At 38.9% G+C, this 23769-nt stretch overlaps 1 protein-coding gene across 1 annotated transcript in view; it reads right to left on the bottom strand.

The window, feature by feature from the left end:
* cacna1ab (calcium channel, voltage-dependent, P/Q type, alpha 1A subunit, b) overlaps nt 1-23769 on the bottom strand; it is a 119979-nt gene that overhangs the window by 49736 nt on the left and 46474 nt on the right. The window contains exons 4-20 of the mRNA XM_079598129.1: nt 20656-20761; nt 19996-20135; nt 4967-5058; nt 4734-4886; nt 4471-4646; nt 4276-4379; nt 3809-3924; nt 3568-3609; nt 3371-3457; nt 3047-3253; nt 2739-2851; nt 2436-2548; nt 1273-1404; nt 1063-1135; nt 758-875; nt 590-657; nt 339-445 (exon numbers count right to left, since the gene is read on the bottom strand). Of these exons, the coding sequence (XP_079454255.1) occupies nt 339-445; nt 590-657; nt 758-875; nt 1063-1135; nt 1273-1404; nt 2436-2548; nt 2739-2851; nt 3047-3253; nt 3371-3457; nt 3568-3609; nt 3809-3924; nt 4276-4379; nt 4471-4646; nt 4734-4886; nt 4967-5058; nt 19996-20135; nt 20656-20761 (1947 nt within the window). The remainder of the gene's footprint in view (nt 1-338; nt 446-589; nt 658-757; nt 876-1062; nt 1136-1272; nt 1405-2435; nt 2549-2738; nt 2852-3046; nt 3254-3370; nt 3458-3567; nt 3610-3808; nt 3925-4275; nt 4380-4470; nt 4647-4733; nt 4887-4966; nt 5059-19995; nt 20136-20655; nt 20762-23769) is intronic.

Below are 23769 nucleotides of genomic sequence, written 5' to 3'. Positions count from 1 at the left end.
CTCGTTTGCATATATATACATATTCATGGTATTTATGTGTCATTGAGTGTCAGAGGTGTCTTGTAAGAATTTCACCTTTTGATCATGAATATTTATGAAAAACTGGGTTTAGCTTTATTGCTATGGTGTGTGTGTGTGTGTGTATCTCTGATCAAGCTATTACTTTTGGGCACAACATTCTGAATTCTGATTGTTCGATCCACGGCAGTCATTATTTTTGCAATTCACCTTTAAGAAAAGTAGTGGTCAAAAGAAACATACCCATATAGACAGCTAGGTAAATGTGTGTGTATCCGTATTTGTAAAGGTGTGGATTTTTAGTGTGTAGAGTAACTCACGCAGAAATAGAGAGGTTGGCAGCAGACAGTGGGCTCACTTCTGCCACTTCTTTTGCTTTCTGGAGAGCAAGCTTTTGTGATGTGGCCTCTTCTTCTTGTTGTTCATCCTAGAAAAATAAATAAATAAATACAAAAAGTTCAGTAGTGACAGCCGCTAACCACTTCATGCATGGCATATCAAAATTAGCTAAATGGTTCTGGGGAGAAATGTACGTGAGTGGTGAATCTGAGACAGAGAAATTGTGTTTAACCTTAGTTAGTTCCTGAGCATTGGCCAGGTTGTCCACAGCGATAGCCAAGAATACATTCAGTAGTGTGTCTGAGAGGACAGGGTTAAGAAACAACAGACAGGACTTGTTACCAACCCGTTACGTAGTAACGAAAATGCGTGTGTGTTTGTATGTGATTAAGAAGGATACAGTTGCCAAAGAGTGTGAGGACAATGAAGAATACGGAGAAGATCATTCCTTTGTCCACCCCTCCCTGAGATTTAATGCCATCATACATCACCACGTTCCAATCCTCTCCTGTTAGAATCTATGTAAACATATATACTATATAAACAGGTGTTCTTGAAACACAAACGTGGTCTATTTTATCACATAAAATGTAAGTTCTTTTAAGAATAATTAGCTATTTTCTATATCTGTACGTGCCTTAGAATGCTGTATATGTAGACAGATTGCAAGGTTTTGGAAGCTGATATCAAGCTAACATAACCTACCTGAAACACTGTCATAATGGCAGCAGGGAAAGTATCAAAGTTTGTGGGAGGAGTGCCTTGCTCAAAGTTAAACCTGGCAAAAAATAGAAGAAGAAAAAACATCAAATGGACTTTTACAATGATAACATGCTATGCATAATAATTGGTTGTCTGTATCTAACTGAGAAACTGATTAAGAGAGTTGGCAGCGAAATGAAGATCTATACTGACTGTCCACCGAACAGCTGCATGCCGAGAAGAGCAAAGACCACGATGAAGAGGAAGAGAAGGAAAAGTAAACTGATAATGGACTTCATGGAGTTCAGAAGAGACACTACCAGATTACGCAAAGACGCCCAGTATCTGAAAAAGACAGAGACAGAGGAAAAAATAATAAACACTAAAATTCTAACATCATTTATTCCCCTGATGTTGCTTCAAACTCAAGATTGACAAATGGCTTAAAGCTGCAGTCGGCAAGTTTGGCAGATTGAGGGGACTTAGCCAAAATGTTGAATGTTTACAACTTTCATGCCCCTCCCCCACTACCACAGAGCACCCTCCCACCGAGTTCGTGCTCGTCAGTGCCTGTGCACCAGATTTTCTGGGAACGCGCCCATCTCTTCAGCATCGATCAACACCTTTTCTTTTCCTTGGTTGTTTTGGACCTCCTAGCTCTGATTGTTAACCGAGGAAATGGAAGCTTGTTAGTAGATTTTCTCTCCGCCATCGCGCTTCGTACAATCCAACACACCGGCGAACTTAAGGCATGTGCATGTGATATTGTAACGTGCGCGAGGGGGGAGGGGGGATCGGGGATCTGTGGCGTGTGCACGAACTGTGACAGTCAGATCTCACACAGCCCTGCGCTGATTGGACCAGAAGAACCGGTAGCGGTGGATTTTTGCAAAACAAATAACAGGCTCTAGGTGGAGGAAGAAGCGCAGGTTTTTTTCTAAAACCGGCTGATTTATGTTGTTCTGTCGGAGCATAGTGTCGGTTTCAGTGAATATGATAAAAAAAAATCTTGCCGACTGCAGCTTTAAATTCCAGTATTTTCTTCGGACAAATCCATCATATGGCTTTAGAAGATGTGGAATATAGCATTTGGACTAGTGTGTTGGTGCTTGAAAGCCCCAGTTTCCAATGACTTTCATTGTATGGAAAATAGCATGATCTCTTTTTATATTCCATGTTAAAAGAAGTTTGGAGACGTGAGGATGAGAAAACAATTTTAGCTTGAACTATTCCTTTAACCTAAACAAACCCCAACTGAAGACATGAAAAATCAGCAGTGTAATCTTGTTCTTGGTTCAAATCTCAAGAGGGGGACAACACAAAAACCAACAAAATGATGGGTGACTCAGAGATTGAAAGAAAGCAACAGAACGCACTTGGTGACTTTGAAGATCCTAAGCAGTCGGAGAGCTCGTAACACGCTGATTCCAAAGGACGTCCCTGGCTTTATCATGGCCCAGAACACCTCAAATATGCTGCCAACGATGACCTGAAAAACGTACACAGTCAAATCCCAAAACAAATAAGGAACACTCTAAGGACTGGCTAACAAGGACTTAAGTCTGCATCTAATGTAGGTCAGCGGCTTGTGGAGGTTAAAAACAGAGGCAGAGATATTAAAAAAAGCGAAGGGGAGAGAAAGTGAGACTTTAAGTGGGCCAAGAGAGAAGGGCACTCACGATACAGTCGAAACAGTTGAATGAGGAGTGGAAATAAGGGCGCGTCCCCAGTCCGTACATCTTAATCAGCATCTCTGACATAAAGAGGCCTAGGAAAATGAACTCAGCATAATCTGGAGAAAAAGAGAAAGATAGATAAGACAGAAAGTGGGATAAAAGGAAACAGAGGCGAGTAAGGAAATTATTGACAGCAAAAGTAGAAGGATACTGAAAACTATTTGAGGAGTGAAATGGACAATGGGACATAATGCTGGCCAGATTCAAAAATAGGTCTGCCACTATAACAAATGTACAAACAAACAACTCACAGAGGAAGTCTGACAGTAGGTCGGGCTGATCGTAGTGTACGGCGGCCACGCACAGTGTGTTGAGTCCCACCAGGCTGAGGACGGTCCAGTAGAACGTCTGAGTCTTTACAATCTTTCGAATGAAGAAGCGAAGACGGCGCTCTTTCTTGTTAAACGGAGTTCCGTCACCCTTCCCGCTCTTTATGCTCGCACGAGCAAAAGGCGACCCTGAGAACGCACGCACATAACATTGCGACAACATTCAGATCACTTCCTCTGTGTTACAAATTAAAGAAACATTAAATAATCATAGTTGCTTTCCTATATGATCTGAATGATTCTTACCAACTGCATCTCCCATGTGGTCTTCTCCTTCTTCTGGATTTAAGAGGTCAGCTTTGTTTTTCTTTAATGTGGGCCTGCGACGAGATCCTGTGCAAAAACACATTCAGGGAGGGTGGATTATTACTGCATTTTAGACATTATAGCATGTTTAAATTCTGTGACTTTGTTTAGCATGCACAAAACAGGAACATTCATACTGTCAATGGGGCCATTGTCATCCTCAGCGAGTATGACCTCCTCTGAAAAAAAGAGACAGAGAGAGTATTGAAAAATGCCTGATGCATAAAAAATTGTAAGTTTCCAGTATTTTTACATGCATTTTCTTTATGCGAAAACACCAACAGGTCCAAACTAGGATAAACTAATGGTTACATTCCGCAGAGAATTCAGGACATTCATTTATATCTATACATTTGTTTATGTGTTTTATGCACAGACCTGCTTTGCAGATCCATTCCAGATATCCATTGAGTTCTCTCTCTATCTGCTGCTGACGTTTGAGCTTGAGGAACTCGCTCCTGTTCTCCACACGCTCTCTTTCTTTGGCAAACTCGCTGGGGAGAAACCAAAAAAAAAAAAAAAAAGGAGACAGACAGAAAGATACCTATATAGTTAGCAACTTATTAATCAAAAACAAACATAGGAACATTTTATACAAATTTATACAACATTTTTTATACAACAGACACGATAGAACAATAAATAGGTAGTATGATTGATAGAACAATAGAACAATACACAGATAGAAAGACAGATAGACATAGATATAAATAGACATAGATGAATAAAAGAACAATCAATAGATGACACAAAAGACGACAGATAGATAGATAGATAGATAGATAGATAGATAGATAGATAGATAGATAGATAGATAGATAGATAGATAGATAGATAGACATTACCCTGAAAGGACACCCAACACCAGATTAAGCATAAAGAAGGATCCTATGATGATGAGGGGAACATAGTACATCCAGTTCCATGAACTCCCTAAGGCATCATTGCTCTGTAATACACACATATTTATCAAATATTGTCATATAGATCGTATTTAAAAAAAATGGAATCAGTGTTAAATCATTGGCTTTTACTCTTACATAATAAAGCATGTCCGTCCAACCCTCCATGGTGATGCACTGGAAAACAGTGAGCACGGCAAAAAGGACATTGTCGAACTGTGTGATGCCATAGTTTGGCCCGATCCAGTATCCCATACAATCCGAATACTCCGGACATTTTCGAGCACCACAGGGCTGTTCGTCAAAAAGCTCAACTGAATAAAGTAAATGCACAGGTTTTGGTAAAAGGCATACAATTCAAAGGTCAACTGATTTTCTTTTTGTCTTTGAGAAAAGCTCACATGTGACATTGTCGTAGCATGTTTCGTGGAATTTGCCCATGTAGAACTCCAGGCCAATAATGGCAAACATAAGGATGGCCACAAATAAGAGCACGCCAATTTGCAAAAGTGGAATCATGGCCTTCATGATGGACTTCAGCACCACCTGCAGGCCTGGAGAGTAATAACATCATTGCATGTTGCACAAAGAGCTTTGTCAGACATTGATCAATGCAGACAGAAAGAACACTCACTTGGAATTCCTGACACCAATTTTAGTGGCCGCAACACTCTGACTGCTCGCAATGTCCGCAGGTCTAATTCTGACCCCACGGAGGACAGGATACTGGAGGACAGAAGAAAAAACACAGAGAGAAACGAGACAAAAAAAAAAAGAGTTAATGTCTGTTCATTAAACCTAATTTTAATCTACTTTCTGCTCTTCCCATTCATATTCAGTCATCTGTTTATCAGGATGTTTTTTATTTTAATTCATTTTTTATTATGACTTCTTCACATCTCTTTCAAAGGGAAGTTTTGTCATATCTCATTTATGGGGAGAAATTTGGACCCAAACAATAGTACAGTCACATGCATACACACTAACTTGAGAAGAGGTCAATAGCAGGTAAATAATTGATCACACACTACTCTGTTCTCACATCACACACTGGTCTGATCATCTGATCTTTAAAGGGCCACTGAAGTGCCTTGAAATGCGCAGTATTATTCAATGTGTTGATGTAATTTCCAGTGAAACAGCATGACAGGCCAGGACATATCAAACAGCTCCTCCCCTTTTTAAAATAGCCAATAGCGTTTAGTTTATATCACAGATCGTCCAGAGCCGTTGAGCTCGGTAAAGCCGGAGTTTCCTCCTAATCTCTAACTGTTTCTCCTCCTAATCTCCCCCATACCTCTTTAAAATATAGCATTTTGTGCAGAATTCAAATGGGTCTGATTTTGACTCGCGCATATGATCCGCTCTGTGCTATAGTGTCTCTGGACCGGAGCAGACTGTGTGCGCACTGCGGCGATTCGATTAACCCTAACGTGAAACCATACTTAATTTGCCCCAATGAAAAGCATATTTATTTACACTGTCTGAATAGTTCCATATCCCCTATATAGTGCACTATGTGCCATTCACCATTCAGAAAATAGTAAATGTGTGAACAATTGACTGATTTTCGCCACAGCTTCAGCATCTATTTATAATGTAGGGGGCGGGACGCTTTAGATTCTAGAGAACATTTGATTGGACAGAAAATCCGATGCTGAAGTGCAGAGTGATGTCATCAAAATCATTGATCCATATTGGTGGAAGTGAGAGACTATACGGTTTAAATGTTTATATCTTCTAAATGCGAATTTTGTTATTGGTTTGGAGCACACTAGCTTGTGCTAACCGCAAGGCTAGCATATTCATACTAAAAGCCCAAAAACTTAAATTTTGATTTCTTGGTGATTTTAAATGTGTGTGTGTGTATTGTGTGTGTGTGTGCACAGTGGGGGGCAGTGATTCTTCATTTGTGGGTGGTTTAGTATGACTTTCTGCCTTGTCCTAGACACTATTGGCATGTTGGACGGGAAACAATTTTTCGGAATCCATTTTAATATTGTTTTTATTTAAGAATTGTAATTATGATTGAAAACTTAGTTGAAAAAGTGTTCTCAGTATTGAGAAATGCATCCAAATGGGTTGAAAATGATAGAAAAATGACATCTGTAGTCAAAAGCCCTCATTTCTTGCTCTTTTTCCAACACCTTTTCACTCCCTTCTGTTGCCTGTATATGCAGCGATGCCAATGTTGCTAAGAGCTCATTCATTAGTGGTTATGATCTAGAGCGCCAGCCACTGGCTCAGTCAATAGGCCTTTTACTGCTCTGCCATCACATGCAGCAAACACCTACGTAAGCTAAAAGAAAAGAGAGAGAATGGTTGGATGGATGGAATTAAGCAAGACTGGACAGAATGCAGCAAACTTGTCTCCTGACTCATTCTCTAATGTCTTCTGCTTTTTCAGCTCTTCCTGTTAAGCCATTCCATTGGCAAGAACATTGTGACTAATTCAATCAACGATCTGAATCATATTAGTTATTTTGTGATGTCACATGGTGCAATAATGTTTTGAGAATGAGGATGAGATGGCGCCAACCCTATATAATAAGCGTATAGGATCTGTCTCGAATATTCGCAGACAAACCTAAATTGAAAACCTGATCACAGATCAGCAGGCTGTGCCCTCTTTAAGCAAACCCAACTGAGATATTTGGATGAAACGGTCAGTAATTCATTTACATATATCTGCTGTCTCACGTAACAAATAACACCTATTTATGACCCATCTCGTGTGATTCAATAAGCCTGAGACAGATGCAAATCTACATTCAACACTTAAAGAACGGATCTGAGATCAGGACTAAAGTGCTTCGGCTGCTGATATAAGATCAGTTTACACTTTATTTTTGTGGAACAGTGAATACTTAGATGCGGGAAGGAATAAACTGCCTCCAGGTCAGGCGGTGAAGAACACTTTATGTACAGTAAGTGCAGTCAGGATAACAGAGCACCGCTGACAGCGCTCATATCCTACTACACACTAAAAGGCCTGCGGTATTTTTGATGGAAGAGTGGACTGACGTGTATGTGTGTGTGTGTGTTAGAGGGAGGAGTGTGTGCACATCTGAGACAGATGGAGAGGGGAAAAGAGTGTGTATATGTGCAAAAGTTTGAAAAGAAAGGCTGTAGCCCCTGCGCTCGGGTTAGAGTAGAAGAGCGGGCCTGTCCAAATCTATTTGGCTGATAAGAACTCTCTGTTGTGTGCTGTCAAAGAAAGTGCCTTTCATAGGATGTTATTTTGTTATCATGTTATTTTGAACACAACACTAACAGGCCAATACTGAAATAGGGACAATTTATGATTGATAAATAAAAATGTTACTTTTTTCTTTCTTTCTGAAGAACATGAGTATAGTGATTGGCCATGGCAAAACATGATTCTAGGTTATTGTGGGTGTGATTGCTAATAGTGTTTTTTAGCACATTGCTATTTGGTTGCTAGGTGGATGCTTATTGGCCCAGTCAAAAATGCCAATGGCAACCCATCTCCAGTGACAAGGCAGCTAGCAGTAAATGTCAGTTTAACTAACTTAAAGTAACTTACTCAGCAAGATTACCTTTAAACTGTTGCTCTGAATAACTAGTTATACTGTAGCATCCGTAGTGGCAGCACTAAGAATGCAACAAACTAGCATTCGAGTTCACTTCAGTGTTATTTTAGTATCATTAAAGGGATACTTCACCTCTGGAAAGATGAATGTGTATTTAAAATGGGTCATTTATGTAGTAGAAATTTGAAATTATTTCTGAATTTGGAGCCTTCTAGACTGAGAAAAGCCAGAAAATGTATTTTTGGCTTATGGGGAGGAAAGACAATAACTCCCAGAATGCACTTGCTTCGCTGCCCTAGGAGGCCACTCCCAAGCCACGCCTACCGGTAAGAGAGTGCAGTTAAACCTTAAACAACAAGGCTAGGCTACTAGTGAGTCTCCGTGACGAGTCTGCCCGGGTTTTTGAGATCACCCAAAATGTCCAGGATCCAGCTTTTGCATTCTACAGTCGCCATTCATGATGTTTACTGCGGCGAGCAGGACAAGGCTGAGGGCCGCGGGAGAACGACGCGAGGCCGGTGGCGTGATTACTGATGAGCGGCACCTGTGAGACGCACCGGTCTCGTATCTCTCACGGAGTAGTGGGAATTTAGCAATGGTAAACCAAAATGGTATCAACGATCACTTGTTTAGCGTTCATGTAAACACTACATTCAGATTCACCAGATGAATGGCGACTGCAGAAAGCAAAAGCTGAATCCCGGACATTTTGGACGATCTCGATGGCCGGACATGTCCGGGATAAAGAGGATGTATGGTAACCCCTACTATTCAGCTTTCTCCACAGAATAAGAACCTGTTAGCTTAGCTTCCAAATAAAAGATGGCTGACACTGTTTGTACATTCTGCGGGTCGAAAACATACGGAACATCTCCTTCTACTGGCTGTAGTTTTTAGTGCTCTGGATCCTTCAACCCGGAAGCAACTCACTCCCGCTAAACGTTTACTCTTTGAATTCTTGCACCCAGGAACAATACAAGTCAACACCATTATGACTAAAAGTTTGCTAAGAAGTACTTGCTACTAAAGCAATGTGGTATTTGACTCTGCTCAAGCTTATCCATATCAGACTGGTGGGAGTGGCTGTAAGGGCAAAATGCCCAGTGCATTATGGGTGTTGAGGTTTCCCAACTGATTTGGCAAAAGGGAAGACAATAGCCTGTTTTTTCTAGTTTGGTAGCACCGATTTCAACATTTTCTTCGGCTTTCTACTATATAGGCAGCCAAGTTTTATTGAAAGCCCACTTTGCCAACGGTGAACTGCCAAATAAGTCTCTGTATTTCTCACAGTGTTTCATGAGGTAGTCACTGCCCCCTCTCTCAACACCAGTGGGAGAGTCCTGTGAAGGGAATAAAGTGTGATTTGGGACACACTGGTGAGAAAAGATTGAAAGACACACAGTTAGCCCTGAGAATGACAGAGCAACAGAGAGAGAGGTAAAGAGAAAGAGAAAGCCTCCCGGCCCCAGGGAGAGGACGATGACAAGGTGAGATGGAGGAAGGGAGTGAGGGATTCACAGGAGCGTCAAGGCCTCCGTCTGCTGGGGAAAACCTGACAATCAATCAGAGCACACACATTGAAGAAAAGACTTTCTCTTTTTTACTTTTTCTCCCAACACCAGTTTATCACTCCTTCTCTCCTCTATTGCACTGTAGGTGTTGTGTTTGAAACGTAACTTACACATAATAATCAGAAAATTAGCACCCCTTGAAAGACATATCACAACCCACATGTAAAAAATTATTGACAGGAAGGATTTTCTGATTTGGAGAAAGGGCGTGGCTATGTCTGGTAGAAGTTAGTGAAATGGCAAATATTGTTTACAGTTTATTTGTGTATGATAATACATATTACGTTAATATGTGTATGCTTTAAGAATGTTTCTAAGAATAGATTCTGTGTTGTCTTGCTCATTTACTTAAAAAAAAAAAAAAAAATTAAGATGTGGATGACGATCGTGGAAGTCTCTCTCCAACATCACGCCACCAGGTCTCTCCCCATTCACGGCATCACCATAGCAACCGGCGATTCCTCTTTTACGGAGTCTCCACGGTTACCAGCCTTCTCTCATTCATAACCGTTGCCACGGCAACGGGCCCTCTGTCATTGATGGAATCTCGGTATTGCCGCGGCAACCAGGCCAGGAGTGAGAGATAAAGTGTCCCCTTTCGATTGATCTCCCTTCCCTCCCCCTTTTATATGGTGAGAATTCACTGACTGACCACAGTGTCATACTTATCCGCAGTTTAACCATTGACTACATAAAGTCCACCTCATTAGCACGTCCTCTACATGTTGCCGGCACCAGAAAACAGCTGGTTCCTGCAACAAAACGGCGCAGGAATCCTCCAGCTTTTCGTTCGTGCTGAATGTAGGTCATCCTGATATGCAGCCGAACTCTACATTATTCAATGCTGTACACTCAGGCCGGGGCATCTGGGAATACAGTGCATTTGTGCGGTATGTGAGGGTGTTTGTTTGTGGAGTGCGACAAGGATCTGGTATCACAATCTATTTTCTTGTACCAAAGTTGGTAAAATAGGCCTCTTGTTAGTGGTGGAATAGGTTTCTTCTTTGTTAACTTCTCATATCGGGCTTCTGTGTGAGAGTGTGATCTGATCAGCATGGCGACAGACTGCTGGAAGAGTCCATTTTCACCACTGGGAAGATGATATAACTTAATTCTTTAAAAATTACCAACCGTTCCTAAATGGTATTCTTCTCCTCCTCCTTGACTTAACTTTCTTTCTTACAGTATAGTCTCTTAGTCATTGATAATGCTGATATCCCAGTTAGTATTGCTCACACTTAAGGTTATGGATTTAGATTAGCCCTTAACTCTCAGCATTACACCTGGGTGCGTAACTTGACCTGCACTATTTGTGCTACAGACTTGAATGATAGCCACAATCATGTTGCTTACTGAGTTAAACCATGTTGTTACCAGTGTCAGAAATGAACCAAGCTTTTGGGCAAAGTTACAAAAATGCCCCAGAAATTTAAAATGGGAAGGCAAATGTTTTTTTTAGGAAATTAAAACTTCTATTGCGCAAGGATGGATTCAACTTATAAAAAGTGACAGTAAATATGTATGGATTGAAATAGTAATCTATTATAATTATTTCTATTTAAAATAAATTCTGCTCCTTTAAACCTTTTATTTAAAGAATCCTGAAAGATGGTTTCCACTATGGGTGTCAAGATTCCTCGATTAAATTCAAGCCCTGTTGCAACTGTTAATATTTATATGCGCTGATATAAAAAGCGCGTCTCAAACTCCATCTCTGAATATGCTGTGAGCTTGGTTTGCTTATGACGTTCATCTGGGAACGCAACGTGCACTATTTCATCAGATTTGTAAGGTAAATCATTTATAAACCTACGCCAGCACAGGAGAATATCAATATGTTTAAAATAAAAGTTTAAACCCTCGCTCTGAGTTTGCATGTTTTGCTGTCTACATGTTCTTGTTCAAGAAGTTACAGTGGCTGTAGCATTTCTATCGTAAAGAAGTTGCCAAATATTAAAGATTAAGTAAACATTTGAATTAAATGTGTATATATAAAAAGTCATTTTAAAGGCTTAGGTCTTTGCTTAGGTCTATTTTTATTACCACAAAAAAGTTATATGATTAATTGTCAGAATAATCAACGATTACTCGATTACCAAAATAAACGTTAGTGACAGCCCTAGTTTCCACAAAAATGTAACTGTTTTCAACATTGATAATAATAATAACAAATAATACTTGAGCTACCAATCAGCATATTAGGATGATTTCTGAAGGATCATATGACACTGAAGACCGGAGTATTGATGCTGATTTCATCCATTTATTCTATCACAGGAAAAAAATAACATTTTAAAATGTATTAAAACAGATCATTTAAATTGTATTAATAGTTTCATATTACAGTTTTTACTGTATTTTTGATTAAATAATGCAGCCTTGGTGACAATAAGAGACTTACTCAAAACATAAAAAACATAAATAAAATAATACAGACCCCAAACTTTGTGTATTTTATATTACATGCACAAATATTATAATATTTTAAGCATAATATTCTATATTTAGAAATAAAAATGATTTTGATGGACTGATTCAATTGAAGCACTTGAGATTAATGGGAAAATATGTTATGCGTTATTACATACTTAGAGAGTAAATATCTGAATCTTAGGGGCAAATTAATGCTTTAATTTTTGTTAGATTCTGGCACTGGTTGTTACTTTAGGCATTCATACATTGTAAAAAAATATTTTCCAAAGTTTCCAATATTACTGGAGGTTTACAAGAAAATACTTTCAATTACAATACAATTTCAGTGTTACTTGGCATTTCTTTGTAATTATTTGTGAACCTCACTAGCAATCTCTGAGAAAAAATCCTACATCAAAATGTTTAAGATTCAGATTTTCACCTGGCAGACAATATACCCTTAAATATCCATTAGACCTATGCTGAAGGGACGACCAAGTAAAATCTAAGGATTAGAACATACATATATACATATATTTTTGCTCCTGATCTCAACACAGCTGATGGTCACTCCCTCCCCCTCCTCTCATCCTCTCCGCTCCTTGTTACCAAGCACCCGCGTTTTCTCTGCATTCTCACGTTCCCCCTACCTCTCCCTTACCTCCCTCCCTTTTCCACAAATGCTTTTTTCCCTATTAGTCCCCCTCTTGCACTGTTACATTTGTGATGAAAGAAAAATGAGGGTAAGAGAAACATGGAAAACCTCTTTCACCCTTTACAACTACATAACACACTGATGCAGTCTCTCTCTATTACACACACACACGCACACGCACACACACACACACACACACACACACACACACACACACACACACACACACACACACACACACACACACACACACACACACACACACACACACACACACACACACACACACACACACACACACACACACACGTTGGTGCAACTACATTATGAGGACTCTCCATAGGCGTAACGGTTTTTTATACTGTACAAACTGTATATTCTATCACCTTACATTGCCCCTATCCCTACCTATCACAGGAGACATTCTGCATTTTTACATTTTTAATAAAACGTTGTTTTTTAGGTTTTTTTTAAGCTATTTGAATTACAAGGACTCATGAAATGTCCTCATAAACCATGTTTAAGTTGTAATACCAGTGTAATACACATGTCATTATACAAATTTGTGTCCTCATAAATCACATAAACAAGAGCACACACACACACACACTCCGTCTATTACTGAGAGCCTTACTTTCTCTCTCTGGCTTTCTGTTGTTGTCCTTCCCACCTGTCCTTATGTGGCAACCAGCATGTGTGTGGCCGTCTCAAGGACAAGAGAAAGAGCAACTTCACCAGCACACACAGGCAGAAGGTGTATGTTAATGTGTGCAACATGACGTGTGTGTGGTGAGAGAGAGAGAGAGAGAGAGAGAGAGAGAGAGAGAGAGAGAGAGAGAGAGAGAGAGAGAGAGAGAGAGAGAGAGAGAGAGAGAGAGAGAGGAGAGAGAGAGAGAGAGGAGAGAGAGGAGAGAGAGAGAGAGAGAGAGAGAGAGAGAGAGAGAGAGAGAGAGAGAGAAAGAGAGATAGAGGGAGGTTTTCTACCTGTGTGGATATTGTACCACTGCCATCATTTCCATTATCATTATTGCTCTGCAGTCATTGAGAGAAAGACATCCTTCCCTTCACCTCCATATAGGGCTTAACCACACACTCGCCCTGAAACACACTTATTCTAACATCAACACACACTCACGCACAAACACACTCCACTCAAAGTGCATCTATTCCTGAAACACGCTTTTAACCTGGTGTCCGGTCGGCGCAACGGTACCGTTACCACAGACATAACTTCCTGGACATGTTCTCAAAAAAGATCATGTAGACACAAGCGCACAAGTTCACACTATCTTTTTGGAAAAAAAATTGTGCAATTAGCGATAAGACAGAAAATGATGCAGAGAAGCGGAAGAATCAGGGTTAGGTTAAGAGGCCAGGCAGATACAAAATCATGTCAATAAAACAGACTATTGTTTGTTGTATGTATTACAAGAAAAATACTACTTTCTATATATATATATATATATGTTTAAAAATATTTTACTTCCACAAACTGACAAACCCCCCCAATTAAGGGGAATTGATTGGAATTTTCATGGGGAAAAAGTTAAGGAGAAGGTAATTTCAGAGGCAGAGCAAGTTATTACTTTATGATTTAATATTATGGAGGGAAACATTTTATCTTTGAAATAACATGCACAATTAAGCATAATGCTTAATGTAACACACTTTGATGGGTCTTTGAGTGAGTACACTCACCAAATGGTGACAGTGTGTACTGGATCAAATAGAAACTGGACTAATTGCACACAAAATGCCAATAAATGTTGTCTTATTTTATCAAATGTGCCAGAATGCTGTTCCATGTTGTTCAACCCAATTTAACCGCTCATCTTGGTCCATATTAATGTTTAAATGTTCCTCTCCACCATTATTTTAAAATAAGCGACTGTATGCGAGTGTGGACACAGGGAGACGGCAAACCAAAGAGTGTGAGAGAGAACGATAAAGTGAGAAAAGCAGAGAGAGTGGTGTCTTCTCTGGCCTTCCACGGTTCTCTCTTATTACATAACATTGCTATGGAAACAGCAGTGCTAAGGTGTGTCCAGAAACTGAGAAATCTTCTACAGGCTAAACCATGGTGTTATTCTCTTGGTCTCGCTCACTCTCTTGCTCTTTTCCTTTCTGTCTCTCTTCGCTGTGTGTGCCAGTAGTGAAGTCACAGATTGGCACAGAGGAGGCAGCCAATAGCCAGCGCAGTCACGACTCAGGAATCTGCCAAGTAAGAGCTGTACATTGGCAACACGAGCACAAGCAATGGCAGTGGTAATGCAGAATGTGATAGGGAACTGATAACGGTACTGGTTCAAAATGGAAGTACTACTTAGTAGTACTGAGGCTGGGCGATATGGCCAAAAAATCATATCTCTGTATTTTTTGGTTGAATGTCGACATATCTCCGTATTTTATACGTTTTCTACACGGATAAAAATTGTTGTATTTATTTTAAAATATGTATATTTCACATCCTGCCCAATGTTGTCCAACAAACAATGTTCATATTGAAGGCTATGGAAACAAATATAGTGAATGTAACCAAGCAGGCTATGCTATTTAGACTATTATGTGCAAAAAAGACTAAAAATGAAAATAAATAACAAAAGCACAGACAAATTATATTAGCCTTGATTAACCAATTACAATAGTCACTTTACAGTTACTGCTATCATAAAAACTCACTTACTTGTAGTTTTAAAATATAGCATATTTATTGTCCAACTACAAATATTTTAGTCAGAATTATTATACTGTGGCGCTCGTTCACCGAAGTCTGACACTTGCATAAGGCTTGTCCTCTCCTGACAACAAAATGGAAATATTTGCATGACTTTCTAACATTTACAGAGTGACTGTGAGAATATACCTGTGAAACTTAAGTAATGCACTGAGGAAAACACCACAAATCAAACGCATTAAACAGCGGATCTAAAGGGGCAAGCCGCTTTAAACTATCCGTGTTAACTATATCTTGTGAGTTATTATGAAGCCCTTGATATAAAGCATGGCTCATGTTTAGGACAAAGTGGATTATGCACCTTCCCCGCAGCAGCACACTCTGCATCCTCCGCTATTTTTCAGATGCGCTCGTATCAAACTACAGTATAGTATATCGATATAAACGGTATTGCCTCATTCCATATTGTTTAAATGAAATATATCATACAAACTCAATATACCCCCAGCCCTACTAAATGGAGAATTACTTAAGAACTACAATAAAAAACAATTATAGTTCAACATTAATTTTTTTACATTATATATGCATATAATATATCATATTTATATTGTAAATTACATATGCGTCAATTTTATATTCAAGTCTTTTCATAATGTACAAACACACATTTACTGACTTTTAAAAAGGTCCTGAAAAAAGCAAGTTCGTGTCGTTATTTGTCAACTACTCAAATGCAGATTCAACATGAGCTCTTTCAGACTGTCCGCTGTGACCAGTGACCGCTCAGTGACCAGCAGCAAACTCTGCTCAGAGGTCATGAGAGTCTGTCACTCCGCTGTCAAGCTTCATTGACGTCTTGATGTAAAATCCACGAGGTGAAACTAAAATGTAGAACTAGAGTTTTCGAGCTGATGGAGAGGCACTCGAGGGAGTACTGCAACCACAGCCCTTGTCAGAAGTAACATCCTCTTTCAACTGACACTAAAGAGCATTTCAGACACTAAAAACGGACGACCGCGGCTAAACGTTTAAACACGTGAGAGGAAACAATGAAATGTAACGACATCAGTGTCCAATATTCTGTTAATAATAACCGAAGTTCTATAATTCTGATTTCTGTGCCAGTCGAAAGGCTGAAACAACCTCAAACTAATGTAGGTTTCATTACATTATAGACATAGTTCAATCATGACAACTCTCTGAATACTTTTAACATGTTATTGAACATGGAGATGTTAATGTATTTGCTCTTCGTAGGACTAGATTTGCTAAGCTACTGCTACTGCAGAGAAAGTATGGAATAGTTACATAGACACGCTGCTGTGCTCATGTAAGATATGCTGCTGCTGCTGCATAAATAGACATAAATCCCGTAGCAGATCTAGGCAGGTGGAGCTGGGGGAGGTGGAGGGTTTCAGAGGAAGGACTAGCTTACAGCAAACAATGGACCAGACTATTCAAATGTTGATATAGCAATCGTATTGGCTGCAGGATCAGCTTGTGACCAATCAGCTTTCATGAATTAACTATTCATTATTTTGTCCTTTTCAGGGCATTATGACTGACATGTCCTCACATTTTTAGAAATAGCTAATCATATTTAAAGAGTTGTGTTTTGCATGCTGCAAAATGAGAATGAGGAAAAAAAATGGGTCTGTGAAACAACTCTAAGACCAAGAAAAAGCTTCTGCCAGCTGGTACTGTTGGCAATGGACTGAACAACTGTGCAAGCAGTGAGCAGTAATCCTGCTATGGCTAGCGCCCATTACCTGACTGTCATCAAATCAGGATCACAATATTTATATTAAAATCAAAGTGGAAATGTTTTTCAGATCGTTCCTATGCTGCCGGGTCATGGTCTAAATGTAAATGGTCTAAATGTAAAGGTATGTGCTGGTAAAACATAAATAATGTTAATTATAAATATATAAAGACAGATGCAAAAGCCTTTAAGTGCCGTTTGAAATTTTCTTCTAAAATGAGCATTTTTATCAAGCTCGTATATTTAGGTTCAGTAATTTCACTTTAATGACATTTAATAGGTCATTTTCATTGCCATTAAAGTGAAATAACTGAACATAAACATACAAGCTTGATAAAAATGATCATTCTAGAAGAAAAATCTTTATATATATATATATATATATATATGACTATATATTTATTATATAAAATATTTAAAAGATCTTATTTTAATAAAATAAAAAGTTAAAATATATAATTAACAAGCTATTTTAATAAAATAGAATAGAAAATAAAAATAAAATATGTTTTCTAGGACAGAAAGAGAAAAAACACACAATCACTTTCTTCCAAAAGCGAGGCAACATGACAGTCCAACATGAAAGTATGTGTGCATGTTTGTTACAGTAAGTAAATGTATGTACGAGTCTGTCTGTAAATAGAAATCAAAGCTACAGGAAGCACCATGGAGGAGAATGCATTGTATCATCAAAGTGTAGCTCTTTCTCTCTAACACACACATACACACACACTGCTGTGAATGTCAGCTGATGCTTACAAATGTATCCAATATGCACACACAGCAGTCGACGGTGAGTAAAAAAATGTGTGTATTGAGGATGTAGTTAATGATTATCCATGTTCAGTTTCACAGCTGCTTGTGTGTGTGTGAAGATCTGGCTGTGTCTAAAAGCGGGGCTAGTTGATTGATCATCTGCAGTAGTGAAAAGCAGGTTACTGCAGCAGCTAACGAAAACACACACACCCGCTCGCCCTGCTCCATTACGTTTCCCTCGTTCTCATTCTCTTCCCTTCCCCCTCCACCTCTATCCTCCATGTTCTAGTTTTTTTTCTCTCCTTCTTCCCATCATTTCTACTTTCACTAGTTTCTGTTGAAAAGACAAGCGCTGCTGGTCAACAGTGCATGGTGTGATTTGGATGCTGGTGTGTTGGTGATCTTTCCAATCTTTTTAAAGGGACAGTTCACTCAAAAGTAATTCCTTTATCATATACTCACCTTCATGTCGTTCTCAACCTGCATGACTTCTTACACTAATATATTTACACTACCCTTCAAAAGTTTGAGGTCGGTAAGATTTTTAAAATATTTCTGAAGGAAGTCTCTTATGTTCAAAAAGACTGTATTTATTTGACCAAAAACAGTAAAAACAGTAATATTGTAATATATATTATTATAATTTTAAATAAATGTTTTGTATTTTAATATATAATTATAATTTAAATATAATTTAGTCCTGAGATGCAAAGTTGAATTTTCTGCATCATAACTCCAGTATTCAGTGTCACAAGATCCTTCAGAAATCATTCTCATATTTGCTGCTCATATTATTATGATCAATGTTGAAAACAGCTGTGCTGCATAATATTTTTGAAGAAACCGTAATACATTTTTTAGAATTCTTTGATGAATAAAAAGTTAAAAAAAACAGCATTTAATTGAAATAGATTTTTTTTTGACATTATAAAAGCATTTGCTGTTACCTATTTGATGTGTCCTTGCTGAGTAATGTGTCCTTGCTGACCCCTTTTGAATGATAGTGTGTATAAAAATATATATATTTACTGGAATGTCCATGTAGCTGTTTTATACAAAGTCAGTGGTAATGGGGACAAATTTGTTACCATTCACTTATGGAAAAGAGACTTTTGATGACAGAGATTTCATTTTGGGTGAACTAGTCCTTTAGCTTAACCAACAAGGCTCCCTTAATCAATCATAACGATGATGCTAGTTGACCAGCATTTTGCCAACCAAACCAGCACTTACCAGCATAAATTAGCTTTTCAGGATTTTCACTCCATCGTGGATTCTTCAGCCTCTCATCTCCTCCTCCTCCAGTCCATATATCTTTCCACATCAACCAACACCGAGCTCTCTCTCTCTCTCTCTCTCTCTCTCTCTATCTCTCTATCTCTCTCTCTCTCTCTCTCTCTCTCTCCTAATTTTCCAATATTTCAAAGCCCAGGGGAATGGAGTAATGGAGTCACATGACCCTGCCCTTCTTTAGAACTGCAATACTACAACACACCCGTCTGTCTCTCTCTCTCTGCTTCCCTGTGAGGTGACATTTCAGACGTGCCCTGATGGTTGCTCCCTAAGGTGCTGCTGTGATCTGCCCTGTGTTTGAGAATCCGTGTGTGTGTGTGTGTGTGTGTGTGTGTGTGTGTGTGTGTGTGTGTGTGTGTGTGTGTGTGTGTGTGTGTGTGTGTGTGTGTGTGTGTGTGTGCTCATTAAGGCATGAGGGAGCCAGCGTCCAACCAGACCTCTGCTGTGTATCTAGTGTTGTTTCACACAGAGAGTTCCAGAGGGGGCGTGTTTTTCTCTAGGCTAATTTAGGCCATGCGAAAAGCATATCTTTAAGCATACATGTTACGAATAATGTGCGGTCAACCAGTCATAAGGCAATCTACAGATAAATCATCTATTTTATATCCAAGTTAGGCCATGAAATGCTTAATAAAACAGACAAAAAGTCTGTTTTGTCATTTCTAACTGCATGTAAAAGTAAAAATAATGAATAGTGTAGTCTGTATCATGAACGAATGACTCTTAATTCATCTGTCAAAAAGAGCCACTCCAATTTTAATGTTCAGTCCTTCACTGAACATACAAATTATTACACAAAAATATTTGACATCAGAACTCCACCATCGACCAACAGAATCAAGTATTCCAGAGAGTCATCTGACAATTGTTTATATTGACTCATAAATCGAGCAGCTCAAATTATATTTAATTTGGTCTCTGCAGTTTGTATACAAGAGCAATGACATCAGACACTATGCAGTGAGTGTGTTTGTTTAACTCACCCCGTGAGCACCACTACAAAGTCCATCACGTTCCAGCCATTTCTCAGGTAGGAGCCCTTGTGGAAGGCAAATCCCAGCGCAAGAATCTTAATGCCCGATTCAAAACAGAAAATAGCAATGAAATAGGGCTCTGTGTCATCCTGTGAGAGAAAGAAAACACACAATGCCTGTATTTATTAACAAGTGACTCTCAAATTGTCCTGTACATACTTGAACAGAAAAGAGCAGATGAAATAATGTTTATATGGCAGTATTAAACCATTACTATATGTGTGTGTGTGCGTGCGTGTGTGCGTGCATGTGTGTGTGTGTGATATTCCGTACATTTTGGGGACCAAATGGATGGTTCATCCCATAAGGATACCAGTAAATGTTGACCTTAAGGGGACTTTTTTGTGTCCCCATGAGAAAAACAGGTTATATATCATACTAAATTAAGTGTTTTTGTGAAGTGCACATACTGTGAAGTGCACATACTGTGAAGTGCATTTGTAGAAACAGTATAAAAATAAAGTAAATAAATAAAGTTGTAAATAATGTAAAAATCCGAAAGAAATCTATGCAATGTCCCCATTTAAATAGCTAAGTAAATGTATGTATGTATGTATGTATGCATGTGTGTGTGTGTGTGTGTGTGTGTGTGTGTGTGTTGCACTTTACCAGTCGTTCTGACAGTGGAGTTTTGTCTCCATCTGGTAAGTGTTGTTCAAGAGCCAGTACGATGCAGTTGGCAATGATGGTGGTTAAAATCATCCACTCAAACGGAGTAAGAGGCAAAGTTAAGGCTCACATCAAACATATTTATTTCAAAGTATTTTTTTACCATAATATTAAAATCACCTTGCAAAATGCAATAATCAAAATGTATGAGCTTTACAATGTTATAAAAATAACCAAATATAATGTCAAAATATTAATTTCATTATAGATTATACTATAATATTAGTACAAATGGTATTAAGGAATTAATATTACAACAACAACAACAAATCATGCACATAATGTTGTCCGCTTGCAGAGTTTGGTGATAAGTGTGCTCTAGTAAGTGATACGGAGCTGTAGGCCTGGGCTCACACACACACGTGCGGGCTCACACACACGCGCACACACGCACACACGCGCACACTCACACTCGCACACACACACTCGCACACACACCTGCAGGGCTGTATAAAACAGATGAGTGTGGACAGATTCAGCCTGGCTGTAATAGAGCACTCATTATCCAGTTACTGTGTGTCTCTTTACCAGCTGCCACAGGCACTGATACCACACACACTCTCCGCACTTGCCATAACTGCTTATGTCATGCATGTGACATACAGATAAGCACACATACAAAAACACATGCAGTAGGGCTGGGTATCGATTCAAATGTTCGATTTCGATTCGCAAGCTCTAAATTCGATTCGATTTCGATTCTAAATTCGATTTCGATTACGGATTCGACTCAATGAAAATACATTTAATACAAATCCTATATTTATAAAAAAAGAACGGTGAAAATAAGTTTACAAGTGGTTAACTAAAAAAAAAAAATTAAGAGCCACAAACCTGTATATTAAACTCTTTTTATTTTAGGTACACTTGGGTACATTAAAACCCAACTTCAAATGGATGAATAGACAGAATTTTGATGCAACATGAAAAATTTATGCTGAAAATTGGACAAGTCAGAACAGATCAATACCTTGATCAATCAAGATAAGGTTATTTTATGTTTAATATAAAACTAACAGTTTTGAACTGCTGGGAAAAGTTGTGTGAAGCACTTGAAAGTTCTTAAAACGTGCTTGATTTTCACTCTCGAAAGGCTATACGAACCCTGAAATGAATAATGTAAAAACATTATACTACTTCTGCCACAATACCATGGTTACAGTTAGTACTACTACATTAAATCCATGGTGAATGTTGGTGATTTGTGGACTGGAAACCCTTCTAGCTGAGAATTCTGCACCAAATTTGAACGCTTCTCACTAGATCTTGTAGCGATGTTATTAATTCTGTGGCGAATTCAAACGGTAGTTAGCTACACCGCTTTCTCACTGGATCTCCCAGTGCAGTGTAGTAACAGTGCCATTGGTCCGAGCTAATAATCTGTCCGAGCAGCGCAAGAACACGTATAAGGGGTTCGTTTTCTATTTAATGTTTCTCATATGCAACATAAATGGCAGTTCTGTCAGTTGGGCTGATGACCTTGAACAAAATTTAGTCACATCAGCAGGAAAAAGTTTGCAAAATGCATCCATTTGGCCGCAGTCTGGAGCCATGCATATGAACATGCCACAAGAATTCACATCAATCTGTCTGTATACTGCATGTAAACTGTTCAAAGTACATCAGTTATTTTGTGGCGCAAAAAGAGCAAACAAAGACCTCTTAGGGACACAAGCTCACATCATGACTAAGTCCTTACACACAAACACACACTCATGCTTATTCAGAGCTCATTGAAATCACCAACAGACAGTTAGCTCAGGGCTAACGCGGCTAGCAGTACAATGCATGCTGGGAGACTTAAAGTGGTATCCATGGCAACCACTCGAGCGCTGAAGTGAGCATGAGCAGAGCGGTTGTTCTGAGAAATGAAATGCGAGCATTTGTGCAAACCCTTCACGGCAGAAACCACAGACAGAGATGCTGCATAGTGCTGCACACTAAACTACTAAACAACTGAGATCTTCCTTTCTCATTTCAACACTCTTCTCTCTGGTTCTGTTTCTGTACAAGGGTAATTGAGAGAGAGAAGGAGAGAAAAAATAAGACAGAAGGACAACAGTGAGAATGTAGATGTATTTAAATGAGGAGGAAAAGAAAAGGAAAGGCAGGGAGAGCTGGCAACAGAGAAAGAGAGAGAGAAGGGCTGTGAAATGGAGAGTTGGCCAGCATCTGAGAGAGTCTACTGCATCTCTCCATCAGCAGTTTAAATGTGTATTAGACTAATAAGAGGTAGTGATGGTGCCAGGTCCCTCTTTCAATCTCTTTGGCTTTAATTAAAAAGTCTGCAAAAAGCCAAATATATACAATGTTTTCCTTCTATATACGGTATACATATTTGTCTCTTCTTTAAAACATACACGCTTAGTTAGCTACACCGTAATAATATATATAGATTTTTTTTTCTTTGTTTTAGTATCTAAATAGCCTTAAACGCTGATCAATTTTAATATTTGGAGAAAATTAATCTTAAATTACATTTGCAATATATTCTTGTTTTAAAGGAACACGCCGACTTTTTGGGACTTTAGCTTATTCACCCTATCCCCAGAGTTAGATAAGTCCATACATACCCTTCTCATCTCCGTGCGTGCCGTAACTGTCTGACGCACCCACCACTAGCCTAGCTTAGCACAAAGACTGGAGGTAAATGGCTTCAGCTATCATACTGCTACTGTATGGACTTATCTAACTCTGTGGGATACGGTGAATAAGCTAAAGTCCCAAAAAGTCGGCGTGTTCCTTTAAGCAGGAATCTAATTTTTACCATTAAGGATGTCCCCAATGGGAGGCTTTGTTAGATTCAGCTAACTTCTAAAAGGCAATTTTTTCCTTTAAATATAACTTTTTTTTTTAAGTGTCCTTGAAACCTTCCCATGACCACCTCTTCTTGTCCCTACTTTCCCATCACCTCACACACACTGACATGTACACTGTACACTGTACTGTACACTGTACACTCCCTCCCATGCACACACTGCATTATAAAGCATCAGCATATTAACGCTCGACTGCTCACAACTAAAAACTCCATATTACATTATCAGAAAGCGA

Source organism: Phoxinus phoxinus (assembly GCF_949152265.1).
Source record: "Phoxinus phoxinus genome assembly, chromosome: 22".
NCBI classification, from domain to species: Eukaryota; Metazoa; Chordata; class Actinopteri; order Cypriniformes; family Leuciscidae; genus Phoxinus; species Phoxinus phoxinus.
Note: the sequence above shows the minus strand (reverse complement) of the source record. Positions and strands in the feature narration are given on the sequence as shown.